The 27,559-nt window shown below is 41.0% G+C and overlaps 1 protein-coding gene across 1 annotated transcript in view; it reads right to left on the bottom strand.

Moving 5' to 3' along the window:
- Positions 1–6,860: 6,860 nt before the first annotated feature.
- Positions 6,861–27,559, bottom strand: part of ALK (ALK receptor tyrosine kinase) — a 738,088-nt gene continuing 717,389 nt past the window's right edge. The window contains exons 25-29 of the mRNA XM_019021235.4: positions 25,421–25,513; positions 22,789–22,890; positions 13,456–13,590; positions 12,685–12,775; positions 6,861–9,828 (exon numbers count right to left, since the gene is read on the bottom strand). Coding sequence (XP_018876780.4) covers positions 9,130–9,828; positions 12,685–12,775; positions 13,456–13,590; positions 22,789–22,890; positions 25,421–25,513 — 1,120 coding nt within the window. The 3' untranslated portion in view covers positions 6,861–9,129. The remainder of the gene's footprint in view (positions 9,829–12,684; positions 12,776–13,455; positions 13,591–22,788; positions 22,891–25,420; positions 25,514–27,559) is intronic.

Genomic DNA, 27,559 nt, shown 5'->3' with positions numbered 1-27,559 from the left:
CTTTTACTAAAAAACTTTGTTTTTATATTTAGGGTGATTTGGGGGGAATATTTTTAAGTATGTAAGAATGTTGAGTACTGCTGTTTGCTAACTGTGAACTGTGGTGGTGTGATCTTGTTGTGAGTCTCTGGCACCTCCTCCCAAGAGCTCTTTGTTTCCCTCTCATGTTTTATTTTTCTCTTTAGCATTTGGTCATGCTTATTACTGATTACACCTTCTTGCTTATTATTTCTTTCTTCCTTCATGAGATTGAGGAGTGGATTTTTGACGGTTTTGTTCACCACTTTATCCCCAACACCTAGAATAATACTTGGTACCTAGTAGATGCTTGGTTTTGTTGAGTGAACAAAGGCAGTAAAGGCCATTGATTGTTGGAAATAGAGATACTATCTAGCTAGGTTCAGACAAGGGGCCTTGCGAGACTAGGCCACAGAACAGGTAAATTTTCTTAGACACGAAAGGAAGGAGGACAAGAAAAGTTTGAATCCAGGAGCCCAACTTACCCCTGAAGAGTGCCGTGTAAGAGACAACAGATGCTGAGTGGCGCAGCAGTAGGGAAGGGGGAGGAAAGACGCAGCAGGACCACCTGGGGCAGCTCCCTTTCCCTTCTGCCTGGGGCTAACTTTGAATTCCTATTTTAATATGATGATAATTTAGAGAATATGGTAATACGTGTGGTCTAATATGGAGAGAATGAACTGGATCACACTCAAGTGGGGATAACGTTGATCTCCAGTATTAAATATATATCTATATCTATCTATATACATATTTTTTGAGACAGGGCCTCGCTCTGTCACCCAGGCTGTAATGCAGTGGCGGGACCTCGGCTTACTGCAACCTCCGCCTCCCGGGTTCAAGTGATTCTCCTGCCTCAGCCTCCCGAGTAGCTGGGATTACAGGCACCCACCACCATGCCCAGCTGTTTTTTTTGTATTTTTAGTAGAGATGAAGTTTCACCATGTTGGCCAGGCTAGTCACGAACTCCAGACCTCAGGTGATCCACCTGCCTTGGCCTCCCAAAGTGCTGAGATTACAGGTGTGATCCACCGTGCCTGGCTGTGTTAGATATTTTTATTTCAGAGTTTTATTTTGAGGCTACCTATTTAGAATGTGTGATAATATTATTTAAACCACATCAACCAATGGCTAGAAGCCTATTGTGTTAAAATCATTCTTAATTGAGAAATAGTTCTAGTAATTTTAACTACTTACCAGATGGATATTTGTTATCTAAGTAACAAATGACTAAATGACTCAGAGACATATAATATTCATTGCCACATTGCAAGCCAATAGAAGGATTAATTTATTTTTTTATGCCCTTTCCTTCACTTATTTATAATACAAATACAGTGGTTAATACAAAACTCACGTTATCATGTATATTTTTAGTAATTGTTTAGTATCCCTTGGTACACAGGCCTTATTTACAAACAGTGTCACATATACTGTTTGAATATAAAATAAACATTCTTAATGAAATTTGTGTATGGGCTGAACAAGTTAAGCTTTCAGGACATGTTAATAGTGTATTATAAGCAGAATTGATGCCTTTGCATAGGCAAAAAGATTTTGTTCTACCATTTTTTTTTTTTGCTAATTCTCCTTTTTATGAGAGGAAAAGTATACGTGGTGGAATTTGAGTAGAAAGGCACCTATTACTGACATTAATATCGTTTCATTATGTGTGGTCAAATGAAACTTTTTGTTTTATAGCTCTCCCTTGAGAGCAGCATCAAGGTGTAGGAGAAGCTTTTTCCATTTATCTTTTTAGAATGTCTTCCAGTGAATAGAATGTTCATGACAATAAATCAGCAGCAAATTTCATCATTTACTATACCTTTCAAATAGGGCAAGCGTAGTCGTCATGGTGGTGCTGAGAAGGGGCAGGGCATTCTGAATTATTAAAGATATTTCAGGTGTTTAAATTGAGGCTGTTAGCTGAAAACATAATCTGTTCCCAAGGATCGCTGGTGTCATTTTTTAAATGCTCATAAATCTGGTTTAAATTCGGCTCTAAAATCTCACATGAACCCAGATATGTGAGTTTGTTGCTACCGTAACCCCAATAGACTCCTGTGTCAGGAGAAATTTGGTCTCAGGATTAGATATGTAGTCAGAGTTGTTTCAGCTGGCTACATAAAATCCAACCGGGATCAGTTGAACTGAGCAAGCTAACTATCCTGTACTGAATTTGAATTTTAGGCATTTCTAAAGCATGGAAGGTTTAACCATCCAAGTGCTGTGTTCTTGGCCTGTGTCCATCTGGTGGAGGTTAAGTTCTTTCAGTTCCAGCCCTTCATGACTTTATTCCACGTAGACAGACTTACCTTATTGAAGACTGAACTAATTATTATTTTTCACCTAACAAATCAAATCAGACCGACATGGAGATGAATCAGGTTAAGATTATATGCACAGCTTCAAGCCATGCGTTTTGTTCTTTTCTCTAGTATGACTTCTGAGATTCAGCTTGAAACTCAGTCAACAGTGTTAATGACATTGGCTGCCCCTGACAGTTCTTGTCGTGAAGGGTGGGTGTTACTATCCAGTATCTTTGGGGGGAAAAACCCCTAAATGGATTTTTAAATGAATTTTAATAGTCATAAAAAGTCTTGTATTGATGGCAAGGGGAAGTGGATTTTGCATTACAGACAATATAGAGCATTACAGAGCAGAAGAATAAAGCGAAAAATTATAGTCACCTTTATTGAACCTGCTAATACAAATGGATTTCTAATAAGAATTCCAATACATTACATATATTAGTGAAAATACTGTAATTTTTCAGATGATATTTTCTCTTTCTTGAAGGGAATAGAGCTTAGGGAATTAAGAAATAGCATGAGATTCTTGAGGCCTCACTTTACACCCCCTGGTGTGTGACAAAAGAAAATCCAATGTAATTTTCTGCTTTAGTTTCTTATCCTTTATAAAACATCACCAGCTGTTTCCTGGTACATACTTGAGGAAAAAGAATTTCTATCTTGAAAATTACTTTATTTCTTCTGAGAACTGTGAAATACTATATAAATATTACTTTGAGAATAATGCAAAAAGATTTAAATTGTTTCTTTTCTCAACTATTAGATGCAGTAAAATATAGGAAATTTGCCCACAGTCGTCACAATCTTATCTTGGTGGATTGTTTGAATTGGCTATCTTTTTGGATTCCCTGTTTCTAGGGATCCATTATAAAGCTATATGGTTCACAACAGATCTCCAAAAATTGCCATCCAATGGCAGTGGACATCTCTATAAAACCTGAAGAGAGGGATTCTATCCAATTCTATGGTGATTGTGAGAGAAGACTCCTGTTCCTAATGAATTGCTCATCATAATGGCACTTGGATGTGCTTGTTGAGGAGCATCAGAATCCACAGGCACCTCCTTCTCTCAAACACCTGGCCTGCTTTAGGCTTTGCCACCTCACTTTGGGAATGGGCACTGATATGGTTTGGCTGTGTCCCCACCCAAATCTCATCTTGAATTGTAGCTTCTATCCCCGTGTGTCATGGGAGGGACTTGGTGGGAGGTAACTGAATCATGGGGGTAGGTTTTCCCATGGTGTTCTCATGATGGTAAGTCTCATGAGATCTGATAGTTTTATAAAGGGCAGTTCCCCTGCACACACACTCTTGCTTGCCGCCATGTAAGACATGCCTTTGCTCCTCCTTTGCCTTCCACCATGATTGTGAGGCCTCCCCAGCCATGTGGAACTGTGAGTTCATTAAACCTCTTTTTCTTTATAAATTACTCAGTCTCAGGTATGTCTTCATCAGCAGTGTGAGAACAGACTAATACAGGCACTAAGAGGTGCAAATTGTCAACTGACAAAAAGAAAGTGCATCAGATATACCATCAAATATTAGGTGTGATAAAAGATAAGTTTTATGGTTTTACTTTGCTAATAAGGTTCCCATTATAGCAAATGTAATGAAAGAGAAATAAGTGATGTGGCACTGAAAGCATGAAAGTCATTAAATGGACATGACTCATAGTTCTGCTGGCTTTGCTTCTTTCTGGAAATCATCCCTGATTAATCTTGTTTTGCTATGGTAAGGATTTGATGATTTGTTAAAGAGATCTTTGAATAAACAGAGGACTGATACTAAACTCTCTGGTCTACTTCTACATAAAGATTACATATGATTTGTCTCACTGGGATAAGAGTTAAGGTCAAGGACACATGCACACACCAGTGATGCTCCACTGATATTGACTGGGTGTTGGAATTTACCTTACACAGGTGAAGTCCTACAGAATCATGGACTTCACAGTTAGAAGGGGCCTTTGAGACCAAAGCCTTCTATATATATATATCTATGTATATAGAAGATGGAGTCTTGCACTGTCACCCAGGCTGGAGTGCAGTGGCGTGATCTCCACTTACTGCAACCTCCGCCTCCTGGGTTTAAGCGATTCTCCTGCCTCACCCTCCCGAGTAGCTGGGATTACAGGCGCCTGCCACCATGCCTGGCTAATTTTTTGTATTTTTAGTACAGATGGGGTTTCACTATGTTGGCCAGGCTGGTCTTGAACTCCTGACCTCGTTTTTTAAATAAAATGAGAGTTTCAGTAACTTGCTTGAGTCAGGGAGGTAGTAATTGCAGTCTAGTAGTGGTAGGTCTCTTAACTCCTGCCTGGTCTGCTTGCTATTTTCTCAAGTAATTGATAAATGCTAAACCATCCAAGATGATATAATCATCTGAAGTTTTATCAATTTGATATTCATCTATGTTAGCAAATACCTCTTCTAATATGTAAATATTGTAGGGAGAAATACTACCCTAGCTGCTAAGGTTTCAATGTGAGTTCGTTTAATAAGACTGTCTTTCACCTAACACCAGCTGAAATGAACATTGAGTGATGGAGGAAAAATAACCATAGGTTAGTTCTCACAAGGAGGCAATAAGTCTTAGGAAATTGATGGGATGGGGAGAGAGCCCGAGGATGTCAAGAAGAGGGATGTAAGAAATGGACATGTGAAGGCACTAAAGACTAATTTTGGTATTTGTGCTTTTTCTGAGGTTAGACTTGTAGTGCCATCTTTCCATGTCAAGGGTAACACACCTGTTTTACACTTACTGCATGCTGAAGAGAGGAAGGTGATTCCTGTAGTTTTGTGGTCATAGTTCATGTAACTTCCTGTCCCCTGCACCCCCCGTATAGTAGTTTGTTCTTACCAAGTTTTTCAAATGTTTTACAGTTGTTAGGCTACAGCTAAAAAATGTTTTGCACCTGAGTAGTGCATCAAAAATTAAACACCCCCACTCAGGACACCAGATGAAAGTAGAATCTTAATAGAACTATTGCCTTACTATTTGTTCTCAGTAATGATCTTGTATTTTACAGCAGCATGTTTAGGATTACGGGAATGCTGGTTTTGCTTTTTCACGCAACAACACAGGAGCCATCTGCTGCAATGAAATTAGCAAAGTCAAATTGTGTGTTCTTTAGGGACTCATTTTAAAAACCATTAAAGACAGATTGACAACACACTTCATACAATTTTATGAATCTTGTCATGGGTAGTCTGTTATTTAAAGTAACCTGAATTCAAATGCATCTCCTTTTAGGTCTGTAAAACTCATACGGATTTTAATCCTGCTATTACTACTGAGAACCTATTAAAATGGCTTTTGATCATTAGAATTTCTTAGTGGTGTGCTATGGGAATTTGGATATAAAGGCCCATGTTTTACAGAATAAACTTTACTGTAGTTACATAATACCTTACAGCTATAGGGTTTACTAAGTACTATGTGGAGATGCCAAAATTTTTTTTAAGAGAATTACTGAAATTGTGGTAGAAACTTTATGTTCTTCTTTTGAGCTGAAAAGGAGTTGGGTTCTGGCAGGGTTCCTGCTACTGTCATTAGAGTTAGGAGGAGGAATAGGTGCTGGTGTTCAGTTGCACAGTCGGGTGACTATGGTTAACAATAGCGTGTATTTCAAAATAGCTAGAATAGAGGATTTTGAATGTTCTTACCACAAAGAAATGATAACTATAGGAGGTGATGGATATGCTAAATGCCCTGATTTCATTTATATAATATATGCATGTATTGAAGTATCACATGATACCCCATAAATACACGGTTATTATATGTCAAAACAACAAAACCAAATGACAGATGAAGAAAACATGGCACAAATGGGAAGAGCCAAGAGGGCTGGATGTGAGTGGGGACAAGAACCACTGCTGAGCACGAGGGCAGGGAGGCATAGACATACCTGCCCCCACGCCCAGCCCCACCTCACCTGGGGGCTGCCAAGGTGTAAGAGGGGGTGCTTGTGCTTTCACACAGTGTATGATCTCCCTGAGGAGCTGTGAGGAAGGGAGGTGATTGTCCTCCTTTTATGTATGCAGACATTGAGGTACCAACGGGTCAGATAACTCAAGGGGAGTCAGAACTCAGACTCTAACTGGTGGAAAGAGAATCCAGCCTTTTAACTACTGAGTAGAGCATACTCTTTTTAAAAAGTTTATTCCTGCTAGTCTGAATTGCTATAATCCTGAGGTACAACATATTAACAAACTGGTCATTGCTCACAAATTGCCAGCTTCCCAGTGGAACAGTTGTGAACTTTCGATGGGCTTCTTTATAGACATAGAATATAAATAATTATGCTAGATTACAGTTTAATTAGCATAGCTTCTGCAAACTTTAATTGTGCCCGTTCATATTCTGGGTGGAACTTTCTATCATGGTTAATAACTTTATTAAAATCCATAGCATCTGTATGAATTGTAGCCATGTGGCTGGAGCAATATTCGAGTGGACCATAGTCCAGATTAATACCATGCTGATACCCATGGGTTACACCAAGTTAAATGAAACATCTTCAGGTCATCGCATCTCAGTGTGGAGTTGTTTATTTACTTATCCATGTATACAAGCTTTTAAGACTTGACTATTATTTACATGAAAGTTGATACCAATAAGGACGATTAGAGAGATCAACAAATCAATCTCAGTGGTAGAAAGGCACAACCTGAAAATGTAATGGATTTGTAGTTCTTAAAAGTGGAAAGAAGTAATATTTTCCCCATGAATAACAATAAAGAGATGGCTATTTAACCAGATAGCTTACTCCCAGCTTAATTGGTTACTGATGTTACAAATCTAAAATGGAGGTGTTTTTCTCAGTTATTGACAACTCCTCTGTCAGTATCCTTTAGGAAGAGTGTTTCTCAAAGTGATATTCTTGAGCCCCTTCAGGTGGTCTATGAGTGAGTTAAATAATGTGTATGTGATTAGGCTACTTTTGTGCCTGGCATGAACCAGAATTTTACCGATACATTTATTTAGAGATGAGTTCATTGATGTTTCATCTTCATGCATCTCTGATGAAAATATTTTTGGCAGTTAAGCAGATAAGGAAAGTAGCCTCTAGCCATCAGTGCTTTTACAGATGTACACTCCTAACTCCAGGGAAAGGCAACTGCCTTCAGAGTAAGGAAGAGTTGTCTGGTGTTGGCTTTTAACATAATGGCTTTCCCACGCTGAAAGTGATGCTTTTGACGCAGGTGAAACTGAGAGGGTCAGAAAAAGGTATGTATATATGTACTTTTTATAAATATACACACAGATAGTCCTTTTGTTTGGTAATGTTTAGTAACTAGCAAGTAATAAAGAGAATTGCTTCCCTCTTGAATGCTTTGGCGTAGCCACCAACAGGAAAGAAAGTGGGCATGAGGCTAGAGGAGAAGCAGAAAGAGGATGAAATGAGGACTTACTGATAAAGCATTCTAAGCATTACACACATAAGTATGTGTGTAAAATTAAAACAGATTCCCAATGCGTTTTCATGGAAGTAAAATTCATCTGTGAAAACCAAGTTCAGAACTCCCACTCTAACATGTCAATGTCAACCTCAACTCTCCAAGGGTTCCACAATTCCTTTCCTCATCGCCTCCTAGTGAAAAAATTCTTTGTTTTAATCTGCCTTTGACAGCTATACAAATTATGCGATGTGTATTTCAGCACATTTATGTTCCCAGTGTACTTGGATCACATGATGAAGGGAGAGAAAACGCAGGTTAACCGTGAAAGGAAAGAGACTGGATCAGTGCCTCTCCTTAGGACCACCAGCGGCCTGTTCCTCCCGGGGCCCTGTCCATCTCTACAGGTACAAACTTGAGTTTGGTAGTCATTCCGTGACTGAAACGAATAGAAGGTTTTGGCCTAAAATGTATTGACGCTTATGCCCACAAATGGATATGTTTCTATGCTTCCATGTATCACTGCTGCTTAAAATTTTTGCTTTTAAATGATCAAAATTTAATTAGTGGAAATTTTTTAAATAAGTACTTTAAATCTTGAGTTTTAAATCCAGTAGGAAACCTCACACTCAGTTTTTCACTTCTAGTAGGAGGATTTTCTTAAGGCATGAGGTATATTTAATAGGATGTTTGAATCTCTGGATCTGTATTGGTGCTTTATCCTGCTCAAAGCACTTGGAATGTATGCATTTCATTTAGATGAGTATATACACACTTCTGCTATACTACTGGAACTACTCACGACATTTTTTACAATTGGTGATGAATCAGCACAATTAAAAGCATCTAACCGTCACCTAAAGTGACATTTCAGTTGTCTATGATTTTTTCTTTTTCGAGTAAAGAATGTCTTTCCCCATGCTGAGTCATTACAAATAACTCCTTTATTTCTGTTCCCTCTCCCCTCAAATGGCTCATGTCCACATCAACAAGGCAAGGAAACATCTATGACCCCGACTATGAAACATAGAAGCAGCTAATTCTGACTACATTGAAGCAGAGCACACACAATTTAAAAGAAGCATAAGGAAGTATACAACAAACATGCATAAAAACCTTATGCAACCACATCTGGGCCTTGTATTTATCACTCATTTTTATGATATTTTCTTCTTTCGAAAGAATAGGATGAACCCATGCTCAAAACCTTTCTAAAGCATTTTCAAAATACAGCTTTTTTGGTGGTACTTCAAAACAGCTTTTTTGGTGGTACTTCAAAATAGGTTGGCACAAAACAAAACGTGACATTTGGTCTCTGGTTTGTGAAGGAGCCACTGCCTCTCTCTCCTCCACGGTCTTAGGGATCCCAAGGAAGAGAAGTGAGTGTGTGACCGAGCTCAGGGCCCAGGCTGGTTCATGCTATTCTTGCTTTTCAGAATGGTATCCTCGTAATGACCAGCTGCAGGGGCAGTAGCGGCTTCTAAGGGCAAGCCCTGTTGCTGGTAGCCGTAATTGACATTCCCACAAGGGAAGTGACGTAGCCTGAACAGAGGTACCTCCTTCATATTGGCAGTCAGCGAAGAGGGCTCTAGGAGCAGTGAGGCCCCCGGAAGTCTCCCAGTTGCAACGTTAGGTGGGACAGTACAGCTTCCCTCCAGCCCCAGGTTACCCCTCTCGTGTGGCTCCTTCTTTGCTAGAGGATTATTCTTTTTGGTGGGTTTCTCTGTAAACCAGGAGCCGTACGTTGGGTTCCACAAGCTGGTGGGCTTGTTTCTGGATCCGTGGACCTTGTGCAACTCCGAAGGGGGGTTGGACTGAGAGAATGCCATATTCACGTGTCCCCCTTCCACGGCCGGCCCTCCAGGGACTCGAACAGAGACCTCTGCAGCTGTGGGTTTCTTTGCAGCCTTGCCAGAGGAGGTGGTAGGCAGAGGTGGTGGGGCAGCTGGGCTGCGCTCCTCCTCCCGTTTCGCCTGTTGAGAGACCAGGAGAGGAGGAACCCCCTCAGGGTCCTTGGGCCTCACAGGCACTTTCTCTTCCTCTTCCACAAGTGGACCATATTCTATCGGCAAAGCGGTGTTGATTACATCCGGGTCCTGCCGTAGGAGAAATTATTAAAACTTTGAATCAGAGACAAAAAATGCTGGATCTAGAAGATATCTTAGAGATGATGTTATCTAAACATATTCTACAGATGAGGAAACCAGTATTTATTGAGAATATACTAACTTATAGGCACTGGGGCATACAAAATGAATGGGAAGTCATCCTTATCCTCAAAGACCTTAGAGGATAAGCGCTATAATGGAAGTGTGTATGGGTGCCTGAGACAGAGTGGAGCAGGAAAAGCTTTGCAGAGGAGGAGACCTTTGGCCAATTTTTAAAGATTAGTGGATTTAAAAAAAATTAAGATTATTATTTGTATTATTCCAGTCTAGTTCCACTAAAATCGTTCCAACTGACAAAAATAAAAATAAAAGCCTATGTGTTTGACTTCAAGAGTGATGATGGTGGCGGGCTGGGGGGAGGAGGAGAGGAGACACATGCCATGTTGGCCTACAGGGTTTATTTTTTGATCTCTTCCCAGCTGCTTTCCATTTCCATTTGGGTACTTTACACTTGATTGTAAGTTTTCCTGTGCCACATCATCACATGTGCAGGTACCACAATGCATGTTTTTGTGTGTGTTTTGTTTGTTTTTTAGAGACAGTCTTGCTCAGTCGCCCAGGCTGGGGTGCCATGGCTCAATCTTGGCTCACTGCAACCTCTGCCTCGTGGGTTCAAGCCATTCTCCTGCCTCAGGCTCCTGAGTAGCTGGGATTACAGGCATGCACCCCACCCTCTGGCTAATTTTTGTATTTTTAGTAGAGACAAGGTTTCATTCACCATGTTGGCCAGGCTGGTGTCGAACTCCTGACCTCAGGTGAGGCACCTGCCTCGGCCTCCCAGAGTGCTGGGATTACAGGCATTCTTTAACTAGTCTGGATGTGAGGGACCCTTTGCACAACCCAGGAAATGCTGAAGTGCTGTGAGGAAAACTATTTACAAAAACAACTGTGTGCTAGATCATTTTCACAGTAATAGATTGTAACATAGAAGAACAGAAGCAGCTGCCAGAAGTTTAGGGAAAATTTGTGGAAGAAAAATTAAATTTGGAGAAATTAATTAATATTTTATGCAAATTGAGAAAAGACCCTCATTACCTGAGTAACAGAAAAACACATGAGTGTTCATCATTGAGTTTAAAAAATAACTACCTCTGACTCATTAAAACATTCTTTAGTTCCCTCTGTGTTTTAGTAATTTCTATAGTGAATCAATCATTTTAAATATGCTTGTGTAAAACTGCCTTTTAAGAGGGATATTATAGACTATTGAGAAAAATACTCCTAAGAAGGTATATATGTTTAAGTGGGTGTATTCCATTCAGATTACAACAAAATAACTTAATGTCATTAAACAAAGTTCTCTGAAAGAACCTTCAATAACGTGATATAGGAAGTCTATAGATAAAAATGCCAGTTCACTCACCTGAGCTGAAAGGAATAAGAGGATGGAGTAGTGAGGCTGGAAAATGACTACAGTTTGAAAAATATGTCTGTCTTTGGTCACAATGAAGAGGAGGGGATTTAAAGAAATAGTAGGTAGGCCAGGTGCGGCAGCACTTTGGGAGGCCGAGGTGGGTGGATCACTTGAGGTCAGGAGTTCGAGATCAGCCTGCCAACATGGTGAAACACCATCTCTACTAAAATTACAAAAAAAATTAGCCGGATATGGTGACACATGCCTGTAATCCTGGTCACTCAGGAGGCTGAGGGAGGAGAATCGCTTGAACCCGGGAGGTGGAGGCTGCAGTGAGCCAAGATGGCGCCACTGTGCTCCCGCCCGGGCAACAGAGCGAGACTGCCCCCAAAATTAAATTAAATAAATAAATAGTGGTTTATTGACTCTTCTAAAATAGTCTCAGAATTAGATATCCTGGCAGAATGAGAACCAAGAGAGAGGGAAAGAAAGTGAATACAGGGAAGAGGAGAGCATCAGACAGAACAAAGCCCTGAGCAGGCGATTGGTGATACTGGCAGCAAGGCTGGCCTTGAAGGGGAGGAGAGACGGGAAGGCAGGTGGTGAGAAATGGTGGCAGAGGCAGAGAAGTTTGTATCAGAGACAGGGAGGAAATGAGGGCATTCTCTTATGATAATCTCCACCCTCTTGGTGAGGGAGGAAGCATAGCTGTCGGCTGAAAATGAGGGAGAGAAGCAAAAATTTCGAGTCGTTATTGAAGGAATGGGAGAGGGATCTGTAGAGGAACCCACAGGATTGCTAGAAAAATGTTTGACTTGGACAGACTCTTCAGGCCTTAACTCCTCATCTATAAGGTAGGGATATTTTACATTCCTCACTAAGGATAAAATGAAATATGCAAAAAGTGATTTGTGCAGTATGAGTGATAGCAAGTATTATTGATGATGTTAAAATTTCTCCAGATTACTTTGAAATTTCATTCCCTTAATCCTCCTGACTTATATAGTTGGACATATAATCTATCAATTTTATATGCAGTTAATTATTTCACATGTTGTTATTTCTCCAGCCAGGCTCTAAACTATTTGAGAGCAGATGTGTTCCATATGTCTTGTGAAGCTTCAATTTTGGCTACTAAAACATTAGGTCCCCAGTAGGGACTTGGTAAATTCTTGTGGACTGGATTGATTCCCCAGTTTTTACTGTGCATCTGGCACTGTGCTGCGTGCTGGTGAGGTTACTAATATTTATTTTACAAAATGGGCAAATGGAGACACCAGTCATTTCATTTTAGAGAAAATTAATTTTCACTATTGCGATCATAAATCTTGTACTCTGACTGGCTTGACCTATTTCATATTTCGGTATTTGCCATCTTTAAGACTTTTTCATATAGAGTAAATGTTGATCAAAGGGAGAAAATGTTTTACCTGGGTGCAGTATCCAATCCTCTCCAAAATGATGGCAAAGTTGGGCCTGTCTTCAGGCTGATGTTGCCAGCACTGAGTCATTATCCGGTATCTAAAAGAAGAAGCACATTAATTAAAATAAGGAGAAGCACAATGATGAAAAATATATTTTCTTCCAGCCCCAGGGTTGCAACGAATACGTTGAGGGTGCGAACTCTCTAGGCCCCGTGTACTTGGCCTATGCTGCCCCCTGCTGATTGGTCAAGGAAGAGTGCGCAGGTGTAAAGGTATCTAACACAGACATCCTGATGTTTATGTTAACCACGGCTGCTGCCACTCCATTCCTGAATTAAAGCCACTTTGGGGACAGAATATTCCAGTTATATTTCCCATCCACGTTGCTTGTGGGAAGGAAGTGAGGGGTGCCAGGCAGGGCAGCAGACATTGCAGGGAATGGAAATCTTTAAAGTAGACACAGACATACGGTGTAGGGCAGCAGGGACTGGGCCTGGGACACACATTCCCAGCAGGAGCTTGGGGAATGTAGGCCTGGTGAGTCCACAGCCTGTAGCCAGACAATGGATACTTTTTCTGGGATGGCATCCTTGCTTTTGAGGGCCTGGGAGACCCACCCATCTCATTGAAGTCGCAGTCACATTCGCATCTTGGGGCATATTAAAGGGAGGGCAGCCATCTGCCCCTTCATCTTAAAGAAGCATATGTGGCTCTGGATATTTTTTGAAAAGAAAAACTGCTTAGTAACTAGTAGAAATGTTCCTAAAAGAGTCATACACAGGCCCAGGGCAGTTCTTGGGTGGGTCCATCCGGCCTCCACTGGTGACAAACTCCAGAACTTCCTGGTTGCTTTTGCTGGGGTATGGCATATATCCGAGAGAAAAGATTTCCCATAGCAGCACTCCAAAGGACCTGGGCATGGGACAGAGGACATGGAGATGGATATAGACACACCCACCCACGTTCACACACACACTCACATAGGCACACAGACAATTTCAACCTTTTTTTTCCCATTATACCCTTTTCCATAACATAGAACTCTTAAAATGTAGAAAAATTTTAAAAATAAGAAAATACTACACGTGATGCTCCCTTAAAAGACAACCACTGTTGATTTTTAAGTCGTTTCTGTGCTGAGATTTTTTTTCACTTATTTGCAGTTATATTCAATATGCAATTTTGAACCTTGACTTTTCTGCACATTTCATTATAGCATAAACATTGTCCATGCCAGTGCATTTTATAAATAACATTTGGAATGGCTAATGGCTGTAAAACATTCCATTGAGTAGTTGGTTTGCCTTATCATTTCCACATTGTTTTCAGTTTTCAAAATATTTAAAATACTATGATGAACATCTTTGTGCATTTTTTAAAAGGAAGATTTCCTTAAGATAAAGTCTCTGAATTACTAGATTAGGATGTCCAGCCAGCTGATTTCATAGTCTCTTACAGTTCTCTGAGCTTCAGTTTCATCCATCAGATGCCCACTCATCAACTTCACTGGCCTATTTTAATAGGCAACTCAAATTTAACATGCCCAAATGGAACTCTTTCTGTACACACATCATCTCCTTCTTTATTCTTTTCCAACTTAGCAGCACCTCTGGTTATACATTTGCTCAAGCCCAAAACCTAGGAGTCATCCTTGATTCCATTCTCCCACACCCCTCCACTTCCCATCCAACAGTCAGCAGTCCTATAACTTTCAAGATGGATCTTGAATCCAGATAGGATAATCTAGTAATTCAGGGTAATTACTGAATTAAAATGTAGGCTAATTCTAGTAAAATAACTAGATCAAAAGACTATGAATATTGACACATTCTTGGTGCATACTATTTGGTTTCCAAATGTGTTACTCTATTCATCTACCAGCACCATGTAAAAGCGTGGTAAACACACTCACCAGCATTGAGTATTCTTAATAATAAAGACAACAACTTTTGCTGATTTTAAGGGAAAAAATGGTAGAATATTTTAAATTATGTTTATTGACTTGATAATTCACATGGTTGGATGTTTTCCCAAGTGTTTATTAATTCATTTCACTTTTTTTTCCTATGAATTGCCCATTTTTATCTGCTGGGACAAATTGGTATGTATCAATTTTCTTTTTGATTTGTAGGCACTCTTTATATGTCAGAGATGTTAACCTTTTATAAAAAATTCAAATACTTTTATTAGTTGTTTTCTTTCTTTTTTTTTTTTTTTATGTAGTCTTGCTCTGTTACTCAGGCTGGAGTGCAGTGGCGCCATCTTGGCTCACTGCAACCTCCACCTTCCAGGTTCAAGTGATTCGCCTGCCTCAGCCTCCCAAGTAGCTGGGATTACAGGCGCCCACCACAACGCCTGGCTAATTTTTGTATTTTTAGTAGAGACAGGGTTTCGTCATGTTGGCCAGGCTGGTCTTGAACTCCTGATCTCAGGTGATCCACCCACCTCGGCCTCCCAAAGTGCTGGGATTACAGATGTGAAACACCGCACCTGGCCTTAGTTGCTTTCTAATGCTACTTTTTAGCATACCAAAGAAAGATTTTTATTTTTAGATAGTCATACCTATTTTTTTAATGTCATGATTTCCTTTATTTTATAGTTATACAATCTTCCCTTCACCAAAGATTAGATAAATATTTGCTATCTTCTTCTAGTTGTGTTTGTTTTTGCTCTCTTCTTAAACCTAGTTGGAATTTAATTTGGTGTCTGGTGTGAGGTAAGGACCTAAATTGATTGGCTTTTCAAATAACTACTCTTCCAACACTATGCATAAGATAATTTCCTCCTTACCCATTGACTCACGATTAAAAACAGGTCTGTTTCTGGCTATATTTTCACTTCATCTATTTGTCTGCTTTTTGCATTGATACCATTCTATTTTACTTTTTGTGTATTTGTCTTAAATCTGATAAGGCATTTTTCTCTATTTCCCTTTAAAAATATTTGATTTCTCATTTGTTTTTTTAAAAGCTTTATGAGATGAATTCTTCGTGTTCCAAAAGAATCACCTTTGATATTTTGATTAAAACTTTAAACCACTACCTAATGATCAGCTTTTTGACAAAGACTATCTTTTAGTGTGATTGTAGTTTTCTGAGGTTAGCAAATATTACCACAAAAATTGTAGAGAACAATAGTTCCTTCATCTTCTAAGAAACATGGGGTGCTTTTATTGTCATCATCTGTGTGAAATTTCAAAGACTTGTGAGAAGGATTGGGCAAAGATATTTTCCCTATTTTTCAGATGAGAAGGTTGAAGCACAGGTTATTATACAACTAATCCGAGACAGACTGGAATACATTATTAGATCTCTCGATTTTGCTACTTACAAATTGCCTGGCACATATATTATTCCTTTCTGTTTCGTGATCTTACTTCCCTTCAAGGCAAAACTAACTAGGCAAAATCAAATGAACAAGAAACTGGCAGTAAGGCCTAAAGAATTACAGCTATATGTTTTCTGTTTTTCTAGATAGATATAGGTTATAGCATCCTTTGAGAGCACTAATAGAACTGCACGTGGATATTTATTTTCTTAGTTTACAGTTCAAGGGAGCAAGAAGTAGTATTGGTCATAGAACTTTAATAATTTTGAATAAGTAGGATTTTCATATTTGCAAATAACAATACCAGATACCTAGTTAAATTTGAGTTCCAGATAAGCAACACATAGTTTTTTAGTATATGTATGCTCCAATATTTATACTAAAAAACTATTTGCTGTGCATCTGAAATTCAATTTCACTGACCATTTTGTATTTTATCTAGAAACCCTACAGATGAGGCAAATCTATATTTTGTATGCCAGATGGTTCTTTCATCACCTATAAGCCTGCCCTAAACAGGAGCGACAAAAGCCCAAAGCTTTGCACCAGAGCATTTAAAATCAAATATATATATATTTTTTAAACTTCACTTTCTTTTGGTATTAAACTTGCTCTGCCTGGAATGATTGATAGAAATAATAGCAAACATTATTGCTGATTAAACTGTTAAACATTTGAATCGATGAAGATAATCTGATAAAAGATTTTAAAATATTAAGCTGTTCTGTATCAGCCTTTAAAAGCTACATTTTTCTCCTTAATCATAACCTGAAAGGAGGTTATGATTAAAGAAAAAAAAAAACATTGTGGAAGATGGTCTCCAGGTGTGATAGAGGGTATGCTCTTAGGAAAAATGGGAGCCCAAAATTAATATCTTTAAATGTCCATCCAGTGGATTCCAAGATCTCATACAGTTCTCTGATCTTTAGTTTCATCTATCAGATGCCCACTTATTAGCTTCACTGGCCTATTTTAATAGGCAACTCAAATTTAACATGCCCAAACAGAACTCCTTCTGAACCCACACCATCTCCTCTTTCATTCTTTCCCAACTCAGCAGCACCTCTGGTTATGCATTTGTTCAAGCCCAAAACCCAGAAGTCATCCTTGACTCCGTTATCCCACACCCCTCCACTTCCCATCCAACAGTCAGCAGTCCTGTTAACTCTACATTCAAGATAGAGCTTGAGGCCGGGCGCTGTGGCTCAAGCCTGTAATCTCAGCATTTTGGGGTCTGAGGTGGGCGGATCACTTGAGGTCAGGAGTTCGAGACCAGCCTGGCCAACGTGGTGAAATCCCGTCTGTACTAAAAATACAAAAATTAGCTGGGTGTGGTAGCACGCGTCTGTAATCCCAGCTACTTGGGAGGCTGAAGTGAGAGGATTGTTTCAACCTAGGAGGCGGAGGTTGCAGTGAGCTGAGATGGCGCCACTGTACTCCAGCCTGGGCGACAGAATGACAGTCTAAAAAAAAAAAAAAAATCTTGAATCTGACTACTTTGCGCTACCTCCACTGCCACCACCAAGCCACGCTGCTCTCCTGTTTCTCTCAGCTAGCAATGTGCAGGATTTTCTTAACTGGTTTCTTTCTTCACTTACCCACCTCTAGTATAAATTCAGTGGCAGAGAGATTTTTTTTATAAAGCAAAGATCATATCACCCTCCTGCTTACAACCCTTCAACTGGCATCCCATGGTGTTTAGAATAAAATCCACATCCCCTCATCTGAGTTCCAAGGCCGTCTGTGTTCTGACCCATCCCTTCCACCCCTATTGGCCCTGGGCTCCCTTAGCTCCGACCATCAGGACTTGATTTCATTCCTCAGCAAGCAAGCCAGGCTCCTTCCTGCCTCTGGCTGTTCACACTGGCTTTTCCTGCAGTCTGGAAAGCCGTTCTCTCAGATCTTTCCAAGGCCTGCCCTTTCTTTCCGGTATTGAAGTTACCTCCGGTAAGGAGCTTCCCCCCGCCCACCTTTGCCAAGAAAACCCCAGCTCCTCCTCTTTCTGCCTGATTGTCTTAGAGCACTTCCTAATCCTTGCAGCTATATAATTTGTTTAAGCATTCCAATTGTGAAACAGTCAAAACTTTAAAAAGGAACAGAGTTATCTATGTATCTAGATGTTAATCTTTTGTCTTACTCGTATCAGCTCTCCCTTTCTTTATGAAGACTTAGAGACAGAAAGACCCCACCTCCCTCTATCTGCTCCCCTGAAGTTAGACTGTATCCTACAATTGTATGTGTGTTTCACATTTTTAAACAATGCGTGAAAGTGCAAACAATACTGTGTTATAGACATTTTTTATATTGTAAAGTTATACATAAATGGTATCCTACTCCTTTTTGTAATTTGCTTTTTCCCCACTGAACAGTGTTTTTGAGATTTATCTATGTTGATATATGTAGGTTTAGTGTCTTCTTTTATACTGCGGAATAGTTTTCCATGATATAAGTAAACCACAGTTAATTTTTCCATCTCGTAGTTGAGGGGTAGTTGGGTTGGGTTGGGTTTTGTTTTTATTTTTGTTTGGCTTTTTCTCTATTGTAAACAATGTTGCAAGTGAACATCCAGCACCCAAGTCTATTTGTGTCATCTTCTCTCTAATGTATTTACTTAAAAATAGGAGCGTTAGGTCACAGGTTGTGCGTGTGTTCAGGACAATTATTTAATTGCTTAAGTTATTCTCTGTCTCTGGATCCCCTGGGTTGCTGGTGCTCTTAACTTCCCTGCATATCAGAATCATCTGTTAAAACACAGATTGCAGAGTCCCACCCCTAGAGTTTCTGTTGTATTAGGCCTGAGGTGGGGGCCGAGGATTCGCAGTTCCCAGGTGGTGCTGATGGACCACACTTAGAGATCCACTGGGTTAGGTTAAAACCAAATCTCACTGGTGTAAAAACAACAAAGGCTCTTGCTCTCATTATCTATCTAACGCTGGTCAGAAAGGCAGCTCTGACTATTCGTGGCCGCACCATCTTATGACATGATCTCAGCTCCAGGCTTTCAAAATGTGGAGGTTTTTCATTCTTGCATTGTCTTCTTATGTTTCCTGTGGTGCTGTTAAGCAATTTGATGCCATTTGGATTCCTTATCTTTTAATCTCTCTTATTTTTTACTATTAATTTTTAAATTTTTCTTTGTGGAAGTTTGCAGGATCTTTATTACCATTGGCCTGAGGATGTGCTTTTTTTTTTTTTTTTTTTTTTGTGAAACAGAGTCTTGCTTGCTCTGTCGCCCAGGCTAGAGTAATCTCAACTCACTGCAACCTCCGCCTCCCAGGTTCAAGCAATTCTCCGGCCTCATCCTCCCAAGTAGCTGGGATTACAGGCACCCGCCACCACGCCCAGCTAATTTTTGTATTTTTAGTAGAGACGGGTTTCACCATCTTGGCCAGGCTGGTCTCGAACTCCTGACCTCATGATCCACCTGCCTCGGTCTCCCAAAGTGCTGGGATTTCAGGTGTGAGCCACTGCGCCTGGCCGAGGATATGCCCTTTTTATCCATGGTGATTGGCACTTGGTGAATTCTTTCATTCTGGAAATTTATGTCCTGTGCTAGGAAATCTTGAATGATTGCTCTGCTGTCTTTATTCTCTTCATTTCCTCTGTTCCTTCTCTCTGGGACTCCTATCTTGTCAGCTAAATTGGACCTTTTGGTCTACACCCCTTAATTTTTTAAATAAAAAATTATTATATTTTCCTGTATTTCCCATCTCTTTTTAGGTTTATTTTCTGGAAGGTTTATTTAGCTTCACACTCCATCCTTTTCATTACATTTCTGTCATCAAATTTTTAAATAATAAGATTTTTTTCTTAGAACAGTTCAAACTTGGAAGAAACTATGAATACAGGGAGTTCTCCTATACCTCACACTTGATCCCTGCTACTGTTAGCATCACACTAGTACGATACACTTGTTACAATTAATGAACCACAATTAAGGCATTATTGACTAAAGCCCATACTTCATTCAGATTTCCTTAGTTTTCACTGAATCTCTGTTTTCTATTCCAGAGTCCTACTAGGATATCGCATTACATTTAAGTGTCCTGTTTCTTTGGGCTTCTCTTGACTATGACAACACCTCCAACTTTCCTCGTTTTTTATGACCTTGACAGGTTTGAGAATCTGGTCAGGGATTTTGTAGAATATTCCTCAATTGGGATTTGTCTGTTTTTCTCATGATTAGACTGTGGTTATGGGATGTGGGGAGGAAGAAGACCACAGAGGTAAAGTACCATTTTCATCACATCAGGGGAACATACTAGCAAGATGACCCAGCCCTGTTGTTGTTATTATTATTTGGGATGGAGTTTCGCTCTTGTCGCCCAGGCTGGAGTGCAGTTGCACAGTCTCAGCTCACTACAACCTCTACCTCCCAGGTTCAAGCATTTCTCCTGCCTCAGCCTCCTGAGTAGCTGGGTTTACAGGGGCCTACCACCATGCCCAGCTAAATTTTGTGTTTTTAGTAGAGATGTGTTTCCCCATGTTGGCAAGGCTGGTCTCGAACTCCTGACCTCAGGTGATCCACCCACCTTGGCCTCCCAAAGAGCTGGGATTACAGGCATGAGCTACTGTGCTTGGCCCCTAGACTTATCACTGTTGAGGTTGACCTTGAGCACCTGGCTGAGGTCGTTATTTGTCAGGTCTCTCCACTGTGAAGTTTCTCTTTTCCCCTCTGACCCAGCCCTGTACTCTTTGGAAGAAAGTGAGAACACGCAGCCCACACAGGCTTCAGGGTAGCCATGCCTGTCTCCTTGAGGCCACCTCTTATCACACTTGGATTTCCTTCTCCTCCTAAGAGTATTGTTTAAAATAACCTTTTGTCCTCCATTTATGGTTGCAATAGTTTTTCTGATCTTTTGGAGGATATTATAGTTTTTAAAAAAGTTTTCCTACACTTTCTACATGTTTCTTCTTTCAAGTTCCTTTTTATATGTGTTTTCTCTTCAGATTAGAATATTTTCTCAAATGTTTGTTGATTCTTGGCTGGCTGTTCATATTTTAAGACTAGGATATTAAGAAGCCAGTAGAAAGTTCTGTGTAACACATTGGCTGGTGGGTAGCTTGCTTGCTTGTTTCACTAGCTGTAATTTTCTGTGACTGCTGTAAAAAACAAAACCAACCAACCAACCACATGCTTGGTGGCTTAAAACAACATAAGTTCATTCTCTGACAGTTCTGAAGGCCGGACATCTGAAACTGGTATTACAGGACTGAAATCAAGGCATCAGCAGGGCTGTGTCCCTTCTGGAGGCTCTAGGGGATAATCTGTTCCCTCCTTCTTCTGGCTTCTAGTGGCTGCGGGACCTCCTTGACTTGGGGCCGTATCTCCAGTCTCAGCCTCTGTGCTCACACTGCCTCTTCTTTTGTGTGTGTGAAATCTCCTGGTCCTTCTCTCTTATAAGGATACTTGCGATGGCATTTAGGGCCCACCTAGATGATCCAGGACAGCTGCCCCACTCTAGTATCCTCAACTTCATCACATCTGCAAAGACCCATTTTCCTTATAAGGCAACAATTCTGGGCCTCTGGGATTAGGACCTGATACCCTCGGGCGGCCATTACTCAGCCCACTGCACCTGTGCCCCACTTGGCAGTACTGTATCTGTAATTGTCTCTTCATCGGTCCTCCAAAGAGAAATTCTCTGATGATCTGCCCAGTGGCCAGTGGGGGCCAGGACCAGGGAGACTTCAGTTCAGTCTCTTCAGAGAGAGAGCCCAAGTCTTGTGCTGATGGTAGATAAGGGACAGCCAGCAAGCTTCAGGGGTGAGGGGCTCAGCCACAGGATTTACTTATTCCTTAAACAGACCTTTCATGAATTTTCCTGTTTGCTATACCTCCCCTTCTTGTCTTCCTCCCTCCTCTCTTCTCTGCCCCTCCCTTCTCTCCCCTCCCCCTCCCTTTCCCTCCCCTCCCCCTCCCTTTCCCTCCCTCCCTCTCTTGCTTGCCCAGGCTGGAGTGGAGTGGCATGATCATAGCTCACTGCAGCCTTGACTTCCTGGGCTCTAGTGAACCTCCCATCCAAGCTTCCAGAGTAGCTGGGACCACATGCGTGCACCACCACACCTGGCTAATTTTTAAATTTATGGTAGAGATGGGGCCTTGCTATGCTACCCAGGCTGGTCTTGAACTCCTGGGCTCGAGCAGTCCTCCAGCTTCAGCCTCCCAAAGTATTGGGATTACAGGCATGAGCAACCGTGCCTGGCCTACACCCCTACTTTCAATTTCTGGACCTTTCTGGGGCTCTCAGGCAGAGGGAACCAACCCTGTTTCTGGATCTGGACTTGGTTTAGAGATCCATTTTCTAATCTTCTCAGTAAGGTACCACTTGTTCATGACTTCCCAGTTTCCGAAATTTTGTCATTGTTGTGTTCTTGCAGAGTTTAATGCAACTAAAAGACTCCCTTTATTGGTGTGTGTACTTTGTGAGGGGCATGTGTTCAATCTGCCATTTAAAATTACATGTGGCTGTTAATGTGTGGTCCTCCAGCCAGCAATGGCAGCATCACTCTGGGACTTGTTAGAAATGCAAATTCTCAGCTAGATCCCAGATCTTCTGAATCATAAATTCCCAGGGTAGGGTCCAATAATCTGAATTTTAACAAGTCTTCATGAATTCTGATACATGCTCACATTTGAGAACCACTGTTGTCGGGTGTATTGATTCTTCTCTTTTCCCTCCCTACTAACACATGGGCTCCCGGCTTAGAGTATAGAATCCTTTGGCCCAGGAGCACCACCTTATGGCTGTAGGGATACCTGGAGGATGATAGCAGACTTACCATGTGTCTGTTTTAGAAGTGAATATTCCTTCCATGAAGGCCTCTGGGGGCATCCACTTAACTGGCAGCATGGCACAGCCTCCCTTTCTATAGTAGCTCGCCCTGTGGGGAAGAAGAGGCCAAACTAGGATCTGGAGATGGCATTAAGCATCTGCCCTGCTGGGAAAGTTGAGAAAGTGGCAACAATATAGTCTACCAATTAAAGGTCTGAAATTAACCAAGAGTCCTTGGCGGTTCAGGAGGAGAGCAGGGGCACACAGATCATTTAGTTAAGAACTTTGGTGTCATTTAATAGAAGACAAAACAAACCACGAGAGGCATGAGAGGAATGATCTATGCAATGACTAAGATACCTGCTAGCAGATGTTTAGCTTTCTCTGTTGGGTTTTGTTTATTATAGCTCACAATGAATAACATAACATTACTCCAACCTTATAAGTATAGTGTGTTTCTGATGATCTGCAGTAATGCAAGATCCAAAATGGGAGAACTGAGAGCAGGGCTTGTGTCTTAATCATTTTGGATCCTCTGACACTCACACAGCATTTAGTTCAGTATAGGCAATCAACCAGTAATCTAGACAGCTGTGTGGACGCTGCCTCCCATGACACACCCAGACAAAAGAACACAGGGCTAGGCATGGAGTTGGCTTACAAGGTAGATGAGTTAATTTATTAGTTTTCATCAGTAATGTCATTAATGCAACTCACTGATAAAAACCAATAAATTAACTCATCTACCTGTTAGGCCAATTGCATGTCTAGCCTGGTGTTCTCCTGTGTGAGTGTGTTACAGGAGGCAGCTTCTTGCCAGCTGTCGACATTAATTAATTACCTCAATAAATAAGTACTGAATATTTAGTATGTATCAGGTACTCTGCCATGTGCTGAGGACATAAATAGGTCAGTCTCTCTCTCCCAAGGATATTGTTTAGTGGAAGAAATGGATATATATGCATTGCAATATAGAACATACATACAGTAATGCAGGTGTGTGCAAGGCTCAGTGACACAAATGAAGAATTGATTCATTCTACTTGAGGCAGGGGTCAGGGACAGGGAGAGCTTCACAGAAGGGCACTGATGGAGCTGAGTAGAAAAACGCTCTCCCAGAAGACCATTCCTGACCCGTGCCATTGTACAAAGTGCAGAGTAGGTGGGGGAATGAAGGACTGTAGGTAACTTAGGGTGGTTGAAGCCTGGAGCTGGGAGCTGTCAGAGCTGAGCCTGGGAAGGAAAAGTCAGATAACAGAGAGCTCAAGGAGTCATGCTGCAGCATTTGTATTTGAAATGAGAGGCAGTCCCAGGGTATTCTGAGGAAGGAGAGGAAGGAACGCTGAGCTTGTGGGTAGTGTTAGAAGGCGAAGTGGAGCAGAGGAGAGGAGTGCGACGGATAGCAGTGGTAGACACTCCAGAGACGTCTTTACTACATCTTCCACATGCTGCTGCCCCGTGGTAACGTGATGGCCTCAGCATGCTCACCCCTGTGGGGACTGTTACCATGTTTGATGGAGGCCTTCAGGGGTGGTGTCTGGATCAGTCTCACTTATTCCCCAAAGAGTTAAAGCTCCATATAACGATTGCTCCTCTCTCTACCTCTGTGAGTTAGGGAAGGGGTCATCCTGTGCAAGGAGGGACTTGCTTAGCTCACATAGCAAGTCAGTGTTGTAAATAATCAGGGAAAAAAAGGAACTAGAGGCTAGGAAGAGAAGAGTGAGAAAAAGTACAATTAAAGTAGTATTAGCTTTTAAAACTGAAAAAAATAATTTTTAAAATGTAGCCTTGAAAATGTGACAGCGAAAAAAAAATAAGGCTGCGCTAAGTACTGATGGGTTCTGCACTATACTCCACATCTCCTGGGGTGGCTAAAGCTGAGCAACGAGCCAGGCCCTGCATCCTGCCCGATCTGGGATGCAGGTGCCTGCGGTGATAGAAGCCATAGCCACTTAGAATTCCTGAATACTGAGAAGAGGAGTTGAGGAAGTTCAATAAAGCTCACTTTGAAGGTCTTTCCACATCAAGTATCCAAGTTATCCCATGTCTCAGAGCATGGCCAGATTACAGTTGGAACCGATGGACAACCTAATTAAGAACTTGGTGTCGGCTGGGCATGGAGGCTCACACCTGTAATCCCAGCACTTTGGGAAGCTGAGGTGGGCAGATCACCTGAGGTTGGGAGTTTGAGGCCAGCCTGACCAACATGGAGAAACCTCGTCTCTACTAAAAATACAAAAATAAATTAGCCAGGCATGGTGGTACATGCCTGTAATCCCAGCTACTCGAGAAGCTGAGGCAGGAAAATCGCTTGAACCCGGGAGGCAGAGGTTGTGGTGAGCCGAGTTCGTGCCATGGCACTCCAGCCTGGGCAACAAGAGCGAAACTCCGTCTCAAAAAAAAAAAAAAAAAAAAGCTTGGTGTCAATTACTGCAGGAAGTGTGATCCTAGATTTAGGTCTTCGGGCATGGTCACTAATTAAGTTTTCCCATAGCCTGAAAAGGAACTTAGTGAAATTTTAGGTAGAAAGTTGACAGGGTACCAGGAGATGATGTAAGGGACAAGCAGCCACACCCCATTCTTGAGGGGCTGAGGTGGAAGAGAGACAGGCCCCGAGGGGTGAGGCCGTCTTTACTCACCTGTAGATGTCTCGGGCCATCCCGAAGTCTCCAATCTTGGCCACTCTTCCAGGGCCTGGACAGGTCAAGAGGCAGTTTCTGGCAGCAATGTCTCTGGGAAGAAAGGAAATGCATTTCCTAATTTTATCCCTAGGAAGATGAGTGTACAACGGCCATCACTAGGATTTTATCTCCAAGCTGAAGTTTAAATAGTTCCTTCCCTTCCCTATATTTCCTTTAGTATAGTATACTTCAGTGTGAGAGAAACAGCCTTAACAATTCTAGGCCTCACAACTAAGAGCGAAATGGAAAAGGATTAGGGGAAATGATTAAAAATGTTTAATGGGGCAATCATAATGAAATGCATCATACTAGGAACTAGGATTTATTAGCCTTTTACTGTGTGCTAAGTGTTGTAAGTGCTTCATATCTAACTCTCACAACAACCTTACAAGACACAAGGTGCTATTACTGTCCTCATTTTATTTTTTAAAAAGTAAGCTAAAAGTAGATAACATAGGGCCATAAGGAATGCTATCTGGCCTTAGGCAGATTTGGTACAAACCACGGGTTTGTTTCTGCCAGTTGTTTGAAAAAGTGTTTTAGAACAGCATGACTTCCCTGAAATCAAATTCAAGTAGATTAAGATATTCACAAATATTTCTAGTTTTTTGTTTTGAGACAGAGTCTTGCTCTGTTACCCAGGCTGGAGTGCAGTGGTGCGATCTTGGCTCACTGCAACCTCTGTCTCCCGGGTTCAAGCAATTCTCCTATTTCAGCCTCCCAAGTAGCTGGGGTTACAGGCATGCAGCACCACACCTGGCTAATTTTTTGTATTTTTAGTAGAGACAGAATTTCACCAAGTTGGCCAGGCTGGTCTTGAACTCCTGACCTCAGGTGATCCACCTGCCTCGGCCTCCCAAAGTTATTATTATTATTATTTATTTATTTTTAAAATAAGCCATTATGGTTCTTTTGTCCATGATTTTATCTAAAGCCCTTGCTAAGCTACATGGCTGAAGAATCGCTTCTTTCAGGTGATAAAGTTGTCATCTCTGCTGTTGACTACAGATGACCTGCTTTCCTGTAGCCTGCCTCTGAGGCATGGTCAACCGCTGTCCAAGACTCATCAGCTTCTACTCTCTGCTTACCATTCTGGTCATGCATGTAGGAATGAAAGATACAGCCAGAAGAAGTCTGGGATGGGTCTCTAATAATAATAAGGTCCTGTGCAGAAAAAAACAAGATGTACTTAGGGAGCACAGCTGCTGTTTTCATGTTCAACTGGTTTCATGATGGTTCTGATCCTAGGTTGAGAAAGGACTTAGAGAATCAACTGGCTACTAGGATACTATTTAAAAAAAAGGATCTTGATTGGGGATCATGACTGAGGGTACAAGAATAATGGGTTCAGGTAGGAGATTCATGTTGTTAATGCTGCTGACCTGATCCAGAAGGTTTAAGTTGAATTTTGAGGTGGTGTATAAAATGCCCCCATAAAATCATAAAAGCATAACACATATGACATCAAAAAGAAAGAAAAATAGTTGGCTGTAAAGCCACTAATTCTCAAGAGAAATATAGCAAAGTAGACCAGGAACAATATTTATGGCTCCAGAAAAGTCTTTACACTGATGTGTATGGAATGGTTGTTTTAAAAAGTGATCGTGAATTTAATGGCAAGAAGGTAAATGCAATACATAGAACACACCAAGAGTTGGGAGAGTGACACGTCATTTATGAAATGGCAATAAACCATGTTCAAAGGAAAAAGATCCAATTTTTTTAAAAAAAAGGAAGCATGTGGATCTGGTGAGGAAGTTCCACCCTGAATTCCAAAAGCGTAAAAGTATACATGTGTGGAAGTCCATGAATCTTAAGAGCAGGTAAAGGGTGGAGGGAGAGAGAGAATTCGAGGCAACTCTGTTGTGGGTATGTACCACAGACCTCTTAGCTAGTTAGTTAGAACATGTAAAAGACGTTTTTTCCATACAAATGACCAAATTGCCCCAGAAGAAAAGATTTGATTGAGATGGACAGTTTCTGCCAGAAGTTTTCTTTTGCTTAAAACAGATCATCTGATACCTTCTTGATTTGGTGTTTGACAATTTAATTTCTTAAAAAGGAGAAAAGAGCAATAAGTGATTACTCTGGGATCTA

The sequence above is a fragment of the Gorilla gorilla genome, chromosome 12, assembly GCF_029281585.2.
Source record: "Gorilla gorilla gorilla isolate KB3781 chromosome 12, NHGRI_mGorGor1-v2.1_pri, whole genome shotgun sequence".
Lineage (NCBI taxonomy): Eukaryota > Metazoa > Chordata > Mammalia > Primates > Hominidae > Gorilla > Gorilla gorilla.
This window is presented reverse-complemented; position numbering and strand designations above follow the sequence as displayed.